General features: G+C 40.2%; 1 protein-coding gene across 4 annotated transcripts in view; it reads right to left on the minus strand.

Moving 5' to 3' along the window:
• Nucleotides 1-17,049, minus strand: part of LOC103696182 (indole-3-acetaldehyde oxidase-like) — a 112,254-nt gene that overhangs the window by 62,338 nt on the left and 32,867 nt on the right. The window contains exon 10 of one of the 4 annotated variants that reach the window (XM_089930498.1): nt 7,544-8,357. The exons of the other annotated variants lie outside the window; for them this stretch is intronic. Within the exon in view, the coding sequence (XP_089786624.1) occupies nt 8,347-8,357 (11 nt within the window). The 3' untranslated portion in view covers nt 7,544-8,346. Of the gene's footprint in view, nt 1-7,543; nt 8,358-17,049 lie in introns of those variants that run through there. 4 annotated transcript variants of the gene reach the window in all.

Here is a 17,049-nt window from a genome sequence, read left to right on the forward strand (position 1 = left end):
CAGGAATCTTCTATGCGTGTGACCTCATAGGTTCGAACCTAAGCCGGTAGTATAGGAACAATTTTCTACACTAATCGATGTGACCATCTAGCAATGGTACCCGACGTCCGGATAGGTCGAATATATGCGAAGCAAATATTCTGGAACCCTGAACTATGGTTACTGTATAATTCAATCCCTTTGACTCCTAATGCCAGGATGACTTAGAGCTCACTGTCAACCCTATAATTAGTACATCCATTATGTGATTAACTTTAGATATCCCGTGACTCCTCACTGGGATTACCCTGGCCAAGGTTTTGCTAAATTAATCACAAGACATTATCTCCTGTTTTCAGGAGGGGTCAATTCCATCTTGACTCACAACTGACTACGCAAGTACTTGACTGCACCCAGTGACCTTCCGTCACTGAATTAGAAATTCAGATAGTCCGGTACCAAAGTACAGTGAGTTGCTTGCTAGTCACAGGTTGCGGTCTCAGGTCAGAGGGCCAAACTTATACCCATATCCACTCGGAACATCTCTCGACAGTAGAGCGTTCCGAAATTGGTCACGTTTAGTGAAATGTACTTCTACACTTCACTTGTGTGGCATACCAGTGTCTCCACACTCCTTGGTTAAGAGGACAACCAACGTATATGTCACACAATGACCTAATCTCGATAATGTTGTCATCCTAGTAACAACATATCATTTCGTCGCAAACAAGTTTAAGGACTCAAAGATAAATCCTCCTTTATCATAACATAAGTCCTAAGGACTTCATCATATAAGAGTTCATTTGAAGATGAAATGATGAATAATGCCAAATAACACTTTATTAATTTGTCAATTCATTTACAAAATTCAATCATCAATATGCTGACGATTGACATTTAGAATACAAATTCCAACAACTCCCACTTAGCCTAATGTCAATCGGCACAGTATCTAATACCCATCTTCGACTTGTGTTCGTCGAACTCTTTGATGCCGAGGACTTTGGTAAATGGGTCAGCCAGATTTTCTTTTGTGTCAATCTTCTGAAGATCAATATCACCTCGATCGATGATCTCTCGAACCAAGTGGTAGCGACGTAGAATATGCTTGGTCCGCTGATGTGCTTTGGGTTCTCTTGCTTGAGCTATAGCCCCAGTATTGTCACAAAATACAGGCACTGGACCATCAATGAAGGGTGTCACTCCAAGCTCGGTGATGAACTTCCGCAACCATACAGCTTCCTTGGCGGCATCAGATGCGGCGATATATTCTGCTTCACATGTAGAATCTGCCACTGTATGCTGCTTGGAACTCTTCCAGCAGATGGCCCCACCCTTAAGAGTGAAGATATATCCTGACACGCTCTTGCTATCATCTTGATCTGACTGAAAACTTGAATCAGTATATCCCTCAAGTTTTAAGTCAGAATCACCATAGACAAGCCACTGATCTTTAGTATTTCTCAAATACTTAAGGATGGTTTTTACAACCTTCCAGTGGTTGCTACCTGGATCAGACTGGTATCTGCTCACTACTCCTAGTGAGTATGCCACGTCTGGTCTAGTACATGTCATGGCATACATTATAGATCCCACTGCCGAAGCATATGGAATTCTATCCATACTCTCTCTTTCTTGAGGGGTTGTCGGACAATCCCTTTTAGAGAGGTTAATTCCATGGCCCATCGGTAGATAGCCTTTCTTGGAATTAATCATACTGAACCTCTTCAGTATAGTATCAATGTATGTGGATTGGGATAATCCAAGCAATCTTCTAGATCTATCTCTATAGATCTTCATCCCTAGGATGTAAGATGCTTCTCCCAAATCCTTCATGGCAAATTGAGATGATAGCCAAACCTTTATTCCTTGTAATGCAGGAATGTCATTCCCGATTAAAAGAATGTCATCCACATACAAAATAAGGAATATAATAACTGAACCATTTGCCCATTTATAAATGCAAGGTTCCTCTTCATTCTTAATGAAGCCATATGTTTTGATTACCTTATCAAAACGTATATTCCAACTCCGTGAAGCTTGCTTTAATCCATAAATGGATTTTTGAAGCTTGCACACTTTAGACTCATCTGCAGATGTAAAACCTTCAGGTTGTATCATATACACTTCCTCTTCTAAATCTCCATTTAGAAATGCGGTCTTTACATCCATTTGCCAGATTTCATAGTCTAAATGTGCTGCTATCGCAAGCACAATCCGAATGGACTTGAGCATTGCCACAGGAGAAAACGTCTCGTCATAGTCAATACCATAACGTTGACGATAACTCTTGGCAACCAGACGGGCTTTATAGGTCTCTACCTTTCCATCTGCGCCCCGTTTCCTTTTGAATATCCACTTACACCCTATGGATTTAATTCCTTTGGGTGGGTCAACTAATGTCCAAACATCATTGACCTTCATGGATTCCATTTCAGATTGCATGGCTCCAAGCCATTTATCAGAGTCATACCTCTGCATTGCATCCATATATGTGATCGGATCCTCATCGTTTTCATCAAGTTCGATAGGATCCTCATCCCGGACCAAGAAACCGTAGTATCTGTCCGGCTGACGTGGTACTCTTCCCGATCGCCTTAATGGTGCATCTAATATGGGTTCTGGATCTGATCTAATCAAATCCGACTCAACTGGTTCAGTAGATGGTGTCGGATCTTCTACATGTTGAACTTCTCTAAGCTCAACATTAGAGCTATTTGTTCCTTCACCAAGGAATTTCTTTTCTAAGAAAATTGCTCTATTGCTTACGAACAACTTTTGTTCTTCAGCAAAGTAGAAGTAATATCCTTTAGTTTCTTTAGGGTAACCAACAAAGAAACATTTGTCAGACTTGGGTCCAAGTTTGTCTGTCTTCAAACGTTTGACGTACGCCGGACACCCCCAAATCCTAAGGTGAGAGAGCATCGGCTTACGTCCAGTCCACATCTCATGTGGTGTTTTATTTACAGACTTACTTGGAACCTTATTTAGAATATAGCAGGCTGACTCAAGAGCATATCCCCAAAAGGATACCCATCATGGATCGAACCATGTCTAACAGAGTTCGATTTCTCCTTTCTGACACACCATTATATTGTGGCGTACCAGGAGGAGTCCATTGGGAGAGAATCCCATTTTCTCCTAGATATGTCAAAAATTCACTGGAGAGGTATTCACCTCCTCGATCTGATCGAAGAGTTTTAATACTCTTTCCAGTTTGTTTTTCTACTTCATTACGATATAATTTGAACATTTCAAATGATTCAGATTTATGTCTCATTAAATAGACATAACCATACCTAGAAAGGTCGTCTGTAAACGTAATGAAATATGAATACCCACCTCTAGCATCTGTGCTCATTGGCCCACATACATCAGAATGTACAAGGGTCAATAAATCACTGGCTCGTTCACCTTTTTAGGTAAAAGGTGATTTGGTCATTTTACCAAGAAGACATGATTCACAGGTTGTCAATGATTCACAATCATTAACATCAAGGATTCCCTCTTTACTTAACCTATTCATCCTATTCTTGTTAATATGACCTAGCCTATGATGCCAAAGATAGACATCCGTGACATTATCTATTCTAGGGCGCTTATTGGATTTATACATTACATGAACAGGCTGTGACAAAATGTAAATGCCATTACTCAGAATTCCATTCATTACAACAACACCATTCCAAATGACATTGCAATAATCCTTTTTTATTGATATTTCATAACCATTTTTGGCCAAAAGGCCTACAGAAATGATATTCAATAGAAAACTTGGACAATAGTGACAATCACTAAGGACATTTACATGAGAGCTGAATTCAAGTTTAAGAATTCCTAAAGCTAGAACTGGAACTGGTCTTCCATCTCCAACATTCAGGAACCTTTCTCCTTCTTCAAACCTCTTACTGACTTGTAGCCCCTGCAACGAATTGCAAATATTAAAAGGACTACCGGTATCCAATACCCAGATCGAATTATCACAAATAGAAAAATTGCAAGGTGTTATCATATAAGTACCTTGATTGGCAACTGATTGCCCACTTTTCTTAGGCCGGTTCGGATCGAGGGATGCAATGTAAAGAGGACAGTTCCTCTTCCAATGTCCTTGCTTCTTGCAGAAGAAGCACTCCGCCTTGCTCTGATCAGCCTTTTTATTCTTTTTCTGACTAGGCTGAGCATAGTGCACCTGTTTCTTTTGGATTTTATTTTTCTTTTTTCCTTTCTTAAAGGAGCGACCCTTGGATGAACCTCCCACTAAATTCACCGTCTTCTTAAGAAGTTGGTGATCATTCTCAAACGTCTGTAGTAACCCCAACAATTGGTGATAATTCACTACAGGTTTCGTCATACGAAAATGAGTGAGAAAAGGACGGTATGATCCAGGCAATGAGTTTAGTATGGCATCCTTCCCCAATTGATCATGAAGGGGAAAGCCAAGAGAGCTTAGACGCTCGATCAACTCAATCATGTACAGTACATGATCAGTTACCGAGGTCCCATCTTTCATTCGGGCGCTGAAGATGGCACAACTAGTTTTGTGCCTCTCAACGTCGTCAGGAACCCCGAATGATTCATTCAACACTTGAATGATACCTTCCGGCTGTGTATTCTCAAAACGCCTACTAAACTCATCACTCATTGCTGCCAACATGATGCATCGAACAGTGATCCGGTCACTGAGCCACTTCTGATAAGTGTCTCTGGCCGATCTTGATGCATTAGCAGCGGGCTGCTCAGGTGCTTGATCCGTTATCACATAAAGGATCCTCTCATGCTCTAGCACTATTTTCAGTTTCCTATGCCAATTATTGAAATTTGGACCAGTCAACTTGTCATTGTCCAACAATGAGCGAAGTGATAAATTAGTGGCCATTTCTGCATAAAAAGAAAATTTGGCTATTAGTATATGAATTGACTAAACACAGTAGACTTGGACTTTAGTCTAAAGATATTCCCACTATTTTATACAAATTGGTAGCCTCTACCTCTAATTCGAAAAATTACTCCTAATTCTTTAGTGGGCACTAGAACCCAATAGATCCCATATAAGCCCGAGTGTGGCTCGGCCAACCCATATGCACCTATTGGTAGGTTCTTAACCAATTGCTTCACCAAGCAACTTCTAGTGATGATTTTGCCCTAGGTTTTCCGGCAGGCGTGTGGCGCCTCCACCGAATACCCTAGTCAGGTCCAACCATTAAATGATAGGGTTAAGTCTAATCAACTAATAGACGACCAAGCCCGAGTGTGGCTCGGCTCACCTGACCGCCTATTGAAGGTACACTTAACTCATCATATATTGAATGACAATTCCAATGCTTGATAAGTACCAGGCGTGTGGCGCCTCCAATAATTATCAAAATATTGGACCCATTATCACCCAACTTAATGGGAGGCTATTGTTGGGGTATGTGGAGACCATTGGTGATGAAGAGAATTGAAGGAGAATCAATTCTGCATAATTCTGTCTGGCGGACTGTCGGAGTCGACTCGAGCTACAGTCGAGTCGACTCGGGAACAGTCGAGTCGACCCGGGAGGAGAAAGACCAGAAGACCGAGAAAACCATGTTTCTGTCTGGACTGTCAGAGTCGACTCGAGCTACAGTCGAGTCGACTTGAAGCATCGTCGAGTCGACTCGAGCTACAGTCGAGTCGACCCTAGATCGTGCCAGTTTTGTCCAGACGTGCCAGAGTCGACTCGAACCACAGCCGAGTCGACTCGGGCTCGCGGAAAATCGTACGGACGAGTTTTCTTTGGTGTTTTTTGGTGGCGTTTCGACGGCTATGATCATCTGAAGGTCTTGAGACTATATATATGACTCATAAGAGCCCTAGGGTATGTGAGATTGCCGTATATTTGAGAGAGACTCTTGTTTGTGAGGCTAGGGTTCTAGAGAAGAAGAGGATTGGGATCCTACTTCTTGTGCAAAGGGAATTCTGTGTGAATCTCTTGTAGATCGATCGCTTGTGATCGTTCTGGTGTGTGCTATCTCTGTAATCTGTTCATCCTAGTTGAGATTTGGAGCGGTGGAGGACGTAGGCTACTTGTAGCCGAACCTCGTTACATTTTTGTGTTTGCTTTGCTATTTTCTTCCTTCTTCTTCTTCTTTTGGTTTGATAATCTGCTGCGGTGCTCAAGTGTTTTACCCTATTGATACTACGGGATAATCTTTTGCCCTTCGTAGCGGAAGCGAAGCGGTGATCCTTGAGTCCGGTGTCGAGGGAGCGAGAGAGTGCTTATCCGTTTGCTTCTCTCTTTGCTTGTCCGACGTTGGTGGTTGTACCGGTGTGAGTGGGTTCCGGTGCGGGTCGCTGCCAACAGCTATGACCTAGTTATCTCCATAACCATTTCATTTTAAGGACCTAATAATTTTAGAGGATTTCATAATTAGGATAGATGAGAAGATCCGGTTAGTCTAATTTCTCCCACTGACTTCACGAAATCAGATTAGACTCAAACCGGTTAAGGAGACACCTAAATCAGTCATACTGATTTTCCTTAAGGCATGGGCTAACTCGAATCATTAAGTGATTCAATCAAAATGTGATTGACCATGTCGGCCAGGTAAGTGAGATCGGTGGAAGGGATATGCCATTAACTCGACAAAGACGAATCAGTGCGAGTAGCTCCCAATTAAAAACCACCGGTCAAAACTGCCAAACTTACCTTAGACACCGACTGGTTAATCAATTTCGATTTGATTACTCAAATGACTCGGGCTACACCTCTGAGCCTAAATCAAGTTCCATCTTGGTCTAATCAAAGACATGGAATTGATCAATCTACAACTATTGTATTTAACCTAGAGTTTCCTTGACCTAATCTAGTTACTACTTAATTAGATTTGATCAATTAACTCTAATTAGACCATGTTTGATTCTAACCTTAGGTCTAACCCAATCCTAAGAACTTGATTCAAGCTAACCCATATGCCCAAAGAATTATGCAATGTCAATTAATTGAGTTACAATTCTATTTCATAATACTTAATTCTCAATTAAGTTTAGACTTATGAAAGTTTTGATCATTGCATATTTCTTTTTAATTACATATTAATTACAATCTTTCAGTTCTTAAAACACATTTTCAGATCTGAGTTTTTGTAATTAATCACATGTAATCAGATTTAATTCATGTTTAAGTCATTATGTTTTATGTTCATGCATCACATATACATAACAACATGAATTAATACAAACAACATACATCTTATGTATTTGTTTTTTCACTTTTATTTTCAAATCTGATTTGTTCATTAAAATCAAAGATCATATGAATCATAAACTTTATTTAGATCTAATCTAAACAATATTATGATTTCAGATTTATTCATGTTACTAATCCTAACACAAACATGCATCATATGCATCCAAAATTTCAGATCTACTTAATCATGCATAATCAGCAATTAAATCAATCATAAAAAGCACTTTAGATCTAATCTAAACATGTTAATGATTTCAGATTTAATTGCAAGAATTAAAACATAAAAGTTAACATAAACCTTGCTCTGATACCACTGAAAGTCAATCCTAGGTTCTTCGGTGTTTAGCATGCTGAATTTATTTTTTTTTTTTGAAAACCATGGCTGAACCTGATCGAGTTGCCTACGTACCCCTTCATAAGGGGGATCAAGCCATACGTAGTTCTTTTTAAGTTTTAAAATGCAGCGGAAAAACCGAATCAAACAATTTAATTCATGCATGCTTACAAGATCAAATCTAGAAATCAGCACCTTAAGAACACATAGGATTATGCCGGAATCGTTTAAACAATTATGCTAAAACTTTTATGCATGATTAACTATCAGATCTGAAACTTAAGAACTCTATTCCAATTAATCTCCGAATATCCATCGAATGGATTCTGGAGATATCTCCGTGAGGAGCCCCAAAAGAGGGTAAAACCTCGGAGAATTGGACCTAGACCTTGACACCATAATAAATGATTAATGCTTGATTAATACCTTTTATGATGGATGAAAGTTGTGAATCTGATTCTTGACTTCGCAGCCACGCACACGAATGGCCTCTACGAGAAGTACATGCGAAGTCCTGAAGGATCTTCTTCCGCAACAGTGCTAGCAGCTGCAGAACACTTGAAAGCTGAAATCTGCCCGCCGGGATTCAATCAACTCTTGATCAATCGTCTTGAAGCAGATAGAGATGAGGTTTGTAAGGGAAGTAGAGGACTCAGATCTGATCTTGAATCTTCTAGATATTCACCCTGAAAACCCTATCTAAAATGGAGAAGAGGAGGAGGAGGCGGGTGAGGAAGAAGGCTGCAATGGATGTGTTTTTGGTGCCCATGTTTGACCCCTTTTAATGGCCTCCGAATTTTCATTCAAAATTCGAAATTTATTTTCAGAAAACCTCTTTTAGTTGGCACATGCAAAGGAATAGGAACAACCCAAATCAGATCTCAACCAAATCTGATTTAAATTCAAATTTTAAACACATGTGCAAGAGGGAAGGAATTTGAAATCCATGCGGCAAGGTAAAACACTTCATAATTTCGAAATCACCTCTTGAAATTCGAATTTAATCCATTCAAAAACTCAGACGCCACCTTGGCTGATGGTTTGAGTGATTAAAATCATTTAATACATTGCTTAATGTTTGAATTTAAATTCAAATAACAAACAATGTCGCCATGTGTCAAGCAATGGGTCCATGTGCCATGCAATAATTTTGGTTTATTTAAAATTCATGAAATCCAATTCCATGTCACCAATAATTGCCACATCATCTGAGCCTAATCCCCTTGGGTTGCACCTAATCAAATTTGGTCAAACCCGAATTAAAACAAAGCAATTTGGTTGAACCCAATCTAATCAGGTCAGACCCTGATTGAGCTCAAATTGAATCCAATTCAATTTTGGCTCATGCAAACTCAATCAAATTGAATTATTACTTTGTGTTGGACCTAATTCAATTAGGTCAATCCCCAATTAAGAACAAATTAATTTAAAATTAATTTGATCAGCTTAAGTCCATTTTGGTTCTGACCTAATCCAATCAGGTCAAAACCCTGATTGAGCCCAAACTTGAATCCAATTCAATTTGGCTCATCCTTAGCACAATTACTCAATCAAATTGAGTTTATTAGTAATTTAATTACTAATTAATCCTTCAATAATTACTTTAATTATTTTGTAAGATAATTTGCCAATCAAATTGACCAAATTACCCCTGAATGATTCTTAATCATTCATCAGCTTTCTTGATCAATCAGGAATCTTCTATGCGTGTGACCTCATAGGTTCGAACCTAAGCCGGTAGTATAGGAACAATTTTCTACACTAATCGATGTGACCATCTAGCAATGGTACCCGACGTCCGGATAGGTCGAATATATGCGAAGCAAATATTCTGGAACCCTGAACTATGGTTACTGTATAATTCAATCCCTTTAACTCCTAATGCCAGGATGACTTAGAGCTCACTGTCAACCCTATAATTAGTACATCCATTATGTGATTAACTTTAGATATCCCGTGACTCCTCACTGGGATTACCCTGGCCAAGGTTTTGCTAAATTAATCACAAGACATTATCTCCTGTTTTCAGGAGGGGTCAATTCCATCTTGACTCACAACTGACTACGCAAGTACTTGACTGCACCCAGTGACCTTCCATCACTGAATTAGAAATTCAGGTAGTCCGGTACCAAAGTACAGTGAGTTGCTTGCTAGTCACAGGTTGCGGTCTCAGGTCAGAGGGCCAAACTTATACCCATATCCACTCGGAACATCTCTCGACAGTAGAGCGTTCCGGAATTGGTTACGTTTAGTGAAATGTACTTCTACACTTCACTTGTGTGGCATACCAGTGTCTCCACACTCCTTGGTTAAGAGGACAACCAACGTATATGTCACACAACGACCTAATCTCGATAATGTTGTCGTCCTAGTAACAACATATCATTTCGTCGCAAACAAGTTTAAGGACTCAAAGATAAATCCTCCTTTATCATAACATAAGTCCTAAGGACTTCATCATATAAGAGTTCATTTGAAGATGAAATGATGAATAATGCCAAATAACACTTTATTAATTTGTCAATTCATTTACAAAATTCAATCATCAATATACTGACGATTGACATTTAGAATACAAATTCCAACAGCATTGGCATGACCAGATGTGAGTATGACCTTTGTGTCTATGTGAAGACTCTTGAGGATAAGTCTAGATTATATCTACTCTTGTATGTAGATGACATGCTGATTGCTTGCAAGAGTAGAGGAATTGTGGAAGACTTGAAGGTAGCCTTATCACGGAAATTTGAGATGAAAGATTTGGGTCCAGCCACGAAGATTCTAGGCATGGAGATTCTCAGGAATAAAATCAAGAAGGTGCTGCATTTATCTTAGGAAGGTTACATCAGAAAGGTATTACGGAGATATGGTATGGATCGAGCGAAACCGGCGGTATAACCAATAGCCAGTCATGTCAGTCTTTCGAAGACAATGTCACCACAAACTAAGGTGGAAGCTAAGGAGATGAAGAGCATTCCATATACTTCAGGAGTTGGGAGTGTGATGTATGCCATGGTTTGCTGTCGACCAGATCTTGCACATGCAGTTAGCCAGGTCAGCAGGTTCATGGCTAACCCTGGCAAGAAGCATTGGAGAGCACTGAAAGGTGCTTTCAGATACTTGGTGGGCACAGTTGGAGTTAGTATTTGCCATGGACAGGAAGGTAGCAAGAAGAAGAATTCCAACATGACCAAGGAGAACCAGAGCCGGATGATTGGTTTTGTGGATGCTGATTACGGAGGAGACATGGACACACGGCGTTCTACCATGGGTTATGTGTTTTGTTTGAACAGAGGTCCAGTGTCATGGAGATCAAGCTTGCAACCAATCACGGTATTGTTTACAACGGAAGCGGAGTATATTGGCATCACAGAAGTTGTCAAAGAAGCTCTATGGTTGAAAGGATTGGCATTGGAAATGGGATTTGTACAGGAGGCTGTTAGGGTGCATTGTGATAGCCAGAGTGCATTATGTTTGGTTCAGAACTCGGTCTATCATGTGAGGACCAAACATATTGACATCAGGTACCACAAGATTAGGGAGTTGGTGGAAGAACGTGAAGTGAAGCTAGCCAAAGTTCATACGAAGGAGAACCTGGCAGATGCACTGACCAAGACTCTTCCAAGGGATAGCTTCCTCAGGTGTGTGGCGCTGATGGGATTGATGGACCAGGAGAAGCTTGCAGAGGCTTTGGAGCGCCAAGGTGGAGATTGTAGGCTCATGTGTGGCGCATCCAAAAGAAAACCAGCTCAAAATTCAGTTTCTGCAAGGCTAGGGTCGACCCATAAAGAGCTGGGGTCGACCCCAAGAAGTCACAGGGAGACGACAGAGAGCACTTCTCTGTCAGTTTCAAGTGGGGTCGACCCCTAACAGTCAGGGGTCGACCCCTGGGGTCGACACCAGGAAGTCACAGGGAGACGATAGATAGCTGTTCTCTATCGTCTCAGGAGGAGTCGACCCCTATATGTGAGGGGTCAACCCCTGATCTGCAGGGGTCGACTCCAGCGCTGTGCCAGGCATGCCATTCAGTCAATGACAGAAATTTTTGGTCTTTGACTGGCTTAGGAACTTCGTGATTTATATTCCTAAGGGTCTAAGTCATTCTTGGGCTAGGTTTAGACTCAAGGGGAGAGAGCATGTAAGTCATGGACTTGGGTTTAGTGCTTTCTAATGTGGCTTAGGGGGAGATTAAGTTGGCTTGGGATTAGACTAAAATTGAGAGCCTATATAAAGGCTTGATGTAATCAGTTTTAGGGTTATCACTTGTATTATTTTCTGAAGAAATAAGAGCCGCGCCAAAAAACTTTCTCCCACGTTTTCTCTTCTCTTCCTCTTCTTCTCCACGAAAACCCTAGTTTGTGATTGTGGTTCTTCATCTCTTCTTCCTTCTTTCTCCACACAGCTTGACGCCCTAGGGGACGACCTAGGTTAGCGGTTATCAGGGATCCACACGCTTCCGCACAGCGCCAACAGGTTCCTTCCTTTAATTGTTTGATTTGCAGTCCAAGAAAGTAATTCAACTCACCCATCATGCTCATTTTAAATTCTTCCTGCATGAGCTCAGTGTTAGAAGTATGCCCTAGAAGCCAATTTGGCAGATGCATTGTACTTATTCTGGGACATAAAATTTGTACTTGACCTTTTTATTAATTAAGATAATTGGGCTTTCTTTTCATTTATGTTATTATGTGTCCATGAATCGTTCTAAAAATTAATAAGATGATAACACATATTCTCAAGAGTTGAGAATTTAAGACATGTGTCATTAGGTAATTAATTCTTGAATTGCTCCTGATGATGGATCATCACGAAGGACGGTGATCGATCCGATAAGATAGTGCACAGATCACTTTTCTTGATGGACGAGTCTTGAGTCTACAATGTGGTAACACTGAAAAAAATTGTGCAAGTGCTTGTTAGAGAACAAGGGTACTGAGCGTGACCAAAGAAAGAAATTACATGGATGTCTATCCACTCATCAGTGACTTACTTGATGCTACAGTTGTATGACTGGTACTTAGACCTGCGATGCCTCAGCTGCTCATGGTGAGGTTGCTATAGTTTAACAAGCACATGAATATGGGCCCTATCCATAAGGATCCTTGCGGTGCAAATTCGCTGCAATAGGTTCACTGTCGGATTAGGGTTGCATCTAGATGGGATCTGTTGTCCGATTCCTGTTTACCTAAAAATATGCTAAACAGATCGTTGTTAGAACCGACAAACAAAGTTTAATTTAATTTTACTCTTACCTTTCCTACTCGAAGAATAGCAGTTGTAAGAGATCGATCCACAGGAAGGCGATTGGAGTTGCATAAAAATTAGAACGTTCACTCGGATTTGAAATTGATTTTTGAATGATAAAAGAAAAACATTACGTCGGGGATGTTGATAGATTCTCTAATCTACCGGAGAATAATTTTTAATTGAAATTAACTAGAAGACATGTACTTAGATTCAAAGAGCATTTATATATTTAACTAATCAAAGAAGAGCTTTGGCATAAATTAAAATGGATGAAAACAAGAAGATTGAAGCGAACATAAATTGCATAAAGAAAGATTTAATGTATTGTATAAAAAAAAATTAAAAGATTGCATAAATAAAATCTTAAAAGTAAAACTCTCCACCAAAATAAAATTCTCTAAAGTTAAAACTTAAAACATTGTTCTCAATTAAAACTCAAACTTAAAACATTGCTCTCAATTAAAATTCAGACTAAAAACAACACATTGCTCTTAATTAAAATAAAACTAAACATAAAACATTGCTCTTAAAAATAAAACTAAACATGAAAAGAAAAAGAAAAAGAATAAAAAGAAAACAAAACAAAGCACTGTGCTCTGTTTGAAAACAGAGCATGAACACTCCTCCCCTCTGTTTCTTCTTCCCCCGACCAGCCGACCACCCTCTTCTCCCCTATTCTATGGCCCAACCGAGCACCACTGCCGAGCGCTTTCCGCCGAGAGCTCCCCCCTCCCCTCGTTCTTCACTTCTTATAGATCGCCACAGCATGGAGAGGAGGAGAAACGGGCGCGGGATCTCGGGAGGTGGATCCGTGGATGATGATTCGGAAAGGAAGCTCGCTGCGTCGCCTTGATCACGGACGGCTTGGATCACGGGGACGTTGATCACGGAAGAGGGCACTGGAGATTCGAGGCGAGACGGGCCAACGGAAGGAGCTGGATTACCGGCTGCTGACAGTGGGATTTCTTGGACGCGAAAGGATGGCTGCTGTGACCGGAAGAAGAGGAGATGGGAGGCTGAGACGGCGGCTTGATCACAGCACGGGATCACTGGGCGGATTGCGGAGGAGGGGGTCGATGATCGTTGGAGCTCGGACGCGGCGTCGGAGGCTGGGATTACGGACTAGCGTCCACATCACGGGCGGCTGGATGCGATCATAGGAGAGGCAGTCATCCGGGCTGAGAGAATGGCTGAGGGAGCGACGCGGACGGTTTGAATCCGGAAGAGAGGAGGATGCTGGAACTTGCCCGGAATGCTCAAATGGAGAAGGAACGGGGACCACGAACGGCTGGGATGCGGCTTCGGCTTGATTTGGGAAGGAGCTGGGACGTTGCGGGATCACGAGAAGGAGTTTGAATCTTTGGCTTCACAGCTAAAGGAACTCCTTGAAATGGACGGCTGCTGATCGTGGGACGTTGCTTTGATTGCGTTGATGGCGTGGAGGAGCCGATCGAAGTGGATTTATTCGGGATGTTGATGATTGGCTGGGCAGATGGCCGAGAAGGAAATGATCGCGGGGCCTTGATGCGGGACTGATTTGGAAGGTGATCTGATGGACGGCGCGAAATTTAATGCTTGCATGGCAGCTGGAGAATTTGTTGAGTTCGGGCTGCCGGGCATTGGGCTCAAACCCAATGTTATTTGGGTCTCTTGGATTACTTGCACTCAAACACAAATACAACGTTAATTAATTAATTTTATCATTAAAGATTAACTATAATAATTAAGATAGTACGATGATTGCACTTTTGTGCTCTCATCACACCCCCCCAACTAGCTTATTGCTAGTCTCTAGCAATTTAGTGCGAAAATGATAAAATAAGAGTACAAAAGTGTTCTTTATTATATAAATATACTAAGATAAATACTCACTTTCGTAGAGCATTACGATTGCACTTAGCACGTGCAACAAGCCGTTAAACTCCTAGGTTACCCTAGTGGACGAGTGTTGTCTCGTGAGGATTTGCAGTGAAGTTACCCACAAACTTCATTAGTCAGGGATTTCTAATTTTTAACTCGAAATTTGAATAAGTATTACTGTATTAAACTAGAATTGCAAGGACAATAGAGACTTGTTGCTATCATATTTAAACAGACTCTAACTCAAGTTTCATTACACCTCATCTATCTGCTAACAAGTCAAGAATGTAGTGAGATGCAAGATAGTATCATATAAATAAGTGGCTTTCACTTACTTCCAACATGATCACTCCAATTTTCAAGACTTTCTAGAGTTAAATGGTAATGAACATCCCATATTTATTTATTTATTTATTTTATCAGACTGAATGCTAAGAAGAATGACTTGTGCAATATCTAGCCTTATTAAGCTTTCTAGCTGACCCATGTAGCGAGTGTTAGGCCAATGACTCCCAATCCGATGGCTTAGGGCACTAGGTGTAGAGACACCCTAACAAGCTTAATAACTCAAGTTAACTAAGCTTCAAGGCCAAATTAGTCACTCAGAGTTTAATCTCAATCATCCTCACCTTTTTACGCGAACACTCGCTGCTTGTCAGGCAAGAGGCCCGGTTACTCAGTGAGAAGACTTAAAATAAACTCATTATTTTATTTTATTTTATCTTTTTTTTTCTTTTTTTCTTTTTTTTTGATTAGGGTGTTCATCACACATATAACTTTAAATTATTCCGAAGATTAAAAGTATTCATATTAGTTGCAAGTATACATACCCCACTATTCATATGCTTACGTGTAGGTGCTAAATCATCTTGTATCATGTTAGCAGAAGATAGGTGGGACGAAAACTCAAGCTAGAACTGCTATCATATTTCTTAACTCAAAGCTATTGTCAAAGCAATTCCTAGTTTGTACAGCCAAAAAGATTAGAGTTTGAGTTAAAAATTTGAAATCCTTTTTTTTAATTTTAAATTTATTTTTTTTAATTGCATAAAAAATCAAAAATATTCTCATCACCCCCATACCTAAATCTAACATTGTCCTCAATGTTGAAGAAAATTTAAAGCAGTAATAGGATAGAGGAGAAATTACCTGATATGGGTGGGTAAAGTGACAATTTGGGGCCAAAAACCTCCAAACCTGAATGTTAGTAATTTATTGAAACTATTATTATTATTATATTATATATATATATATTTTTTTTCTTTTTTTTTAGTATTTACATGTTGGGTTGCCTCCCAAGAGCGCTAAGTTTTATGTCTTCAGCCAGACAAAATGTGGATTCATTTTTTTTTTCAACCATTATCTAAGAATGGTTTTGGAAGAGTCCGAGGAAGAACAGTCGGCTAATGACGATCTATGCTCATGAGGGAAACAGAATTAGGGAGCGCATGCTCGATCCCTTCATCGAAATGGGCAAGGTAAGCTTCGAAAGGGTCCTTACTATAAGTTTGAAAGAAAGTCTCCTGAACCAAACATTCAATCATGTCAACTTCATTGATTTCTTTATTGTCTGGTGGTTGTTTACTTATGTTAAAGACATTAAGCTCGACTTTCATATTGCCAAAAGATAACTTCAGTATCCCATTTCGACAACTGATCACAGCATTTGCTGTGGCTAAGAAAGGTCTCCCTAAAATTATAGGTGTGTGAATGTCTGGATGTATTACAGGTTCGGTCTTAAGGATAACGAAATCCACAGGATAGTAAGACTCGTTTACCTTCACTATTACATCCTCTACAATCCCCTTGGGGTACTTCACCATCCTATCTGCTAAGGAAAGGGTAAGATTTGTGGGTTTTAATTCCCTCAAACCTAACTTTTGGTACACACAGTAGGGAAGTAAGTTCACACTGGCTCCTAAATCTAATAGGGCTCTCTGGATGATTGTCTCTCCTATTTTTATTTCAATGGTTAGGCAACCAGGGTCTTTGAATTTCGGAGCAATCTGTTGTTGAATGAGAGATGAGGCTTGTGCAGCCATAACAGCTTGCCTAGGAATGCTGGTTTTTCTTTTGACCGTGGTGAGGTCTTTCAAGAATGTTGTATAGGAGGAAATTTGTCGTATGGCATCTAGAAAAGGTATATTTATTTGAACAGTTTTAAAGACTTCCATTATTTCATCAAAGTTAGATTGTTTCTTAGAGTCCTGAAGTCTACTGGGAAAGGAAACCTTAGGTTTGTATGTTTCTGTGGGTTCTTCCTTTTTTTTTGATTTATCCTGTTCTTGACCTCCCTTCTGAATAGGATTCTTATCGGATTCATTTTATTTTCTTTTTCATGTTCAGAAAGTTGGACTTTATTGTCCACTTGCTTGCCAGACCTTAAAGTGGTAATTGCCTGGACTTCATAGATCGGATT

Source organism: Phoenix dactylifera, chromosome 1 (assembly GCF_051530095.1).
Source record: "Phoenix dactylifera cultivar Ajwa chromosome 1, Ajwa_hap1_PhDact_Kaust_v1.1, whole genome shotgun sequence".
Lineage (NCBI taxonomy): Eukaryota > Viridiplantae > Streptophyta > Magnoliopsida > Arecales > Arecaceae > Phoenix > Phoenix dactylifera.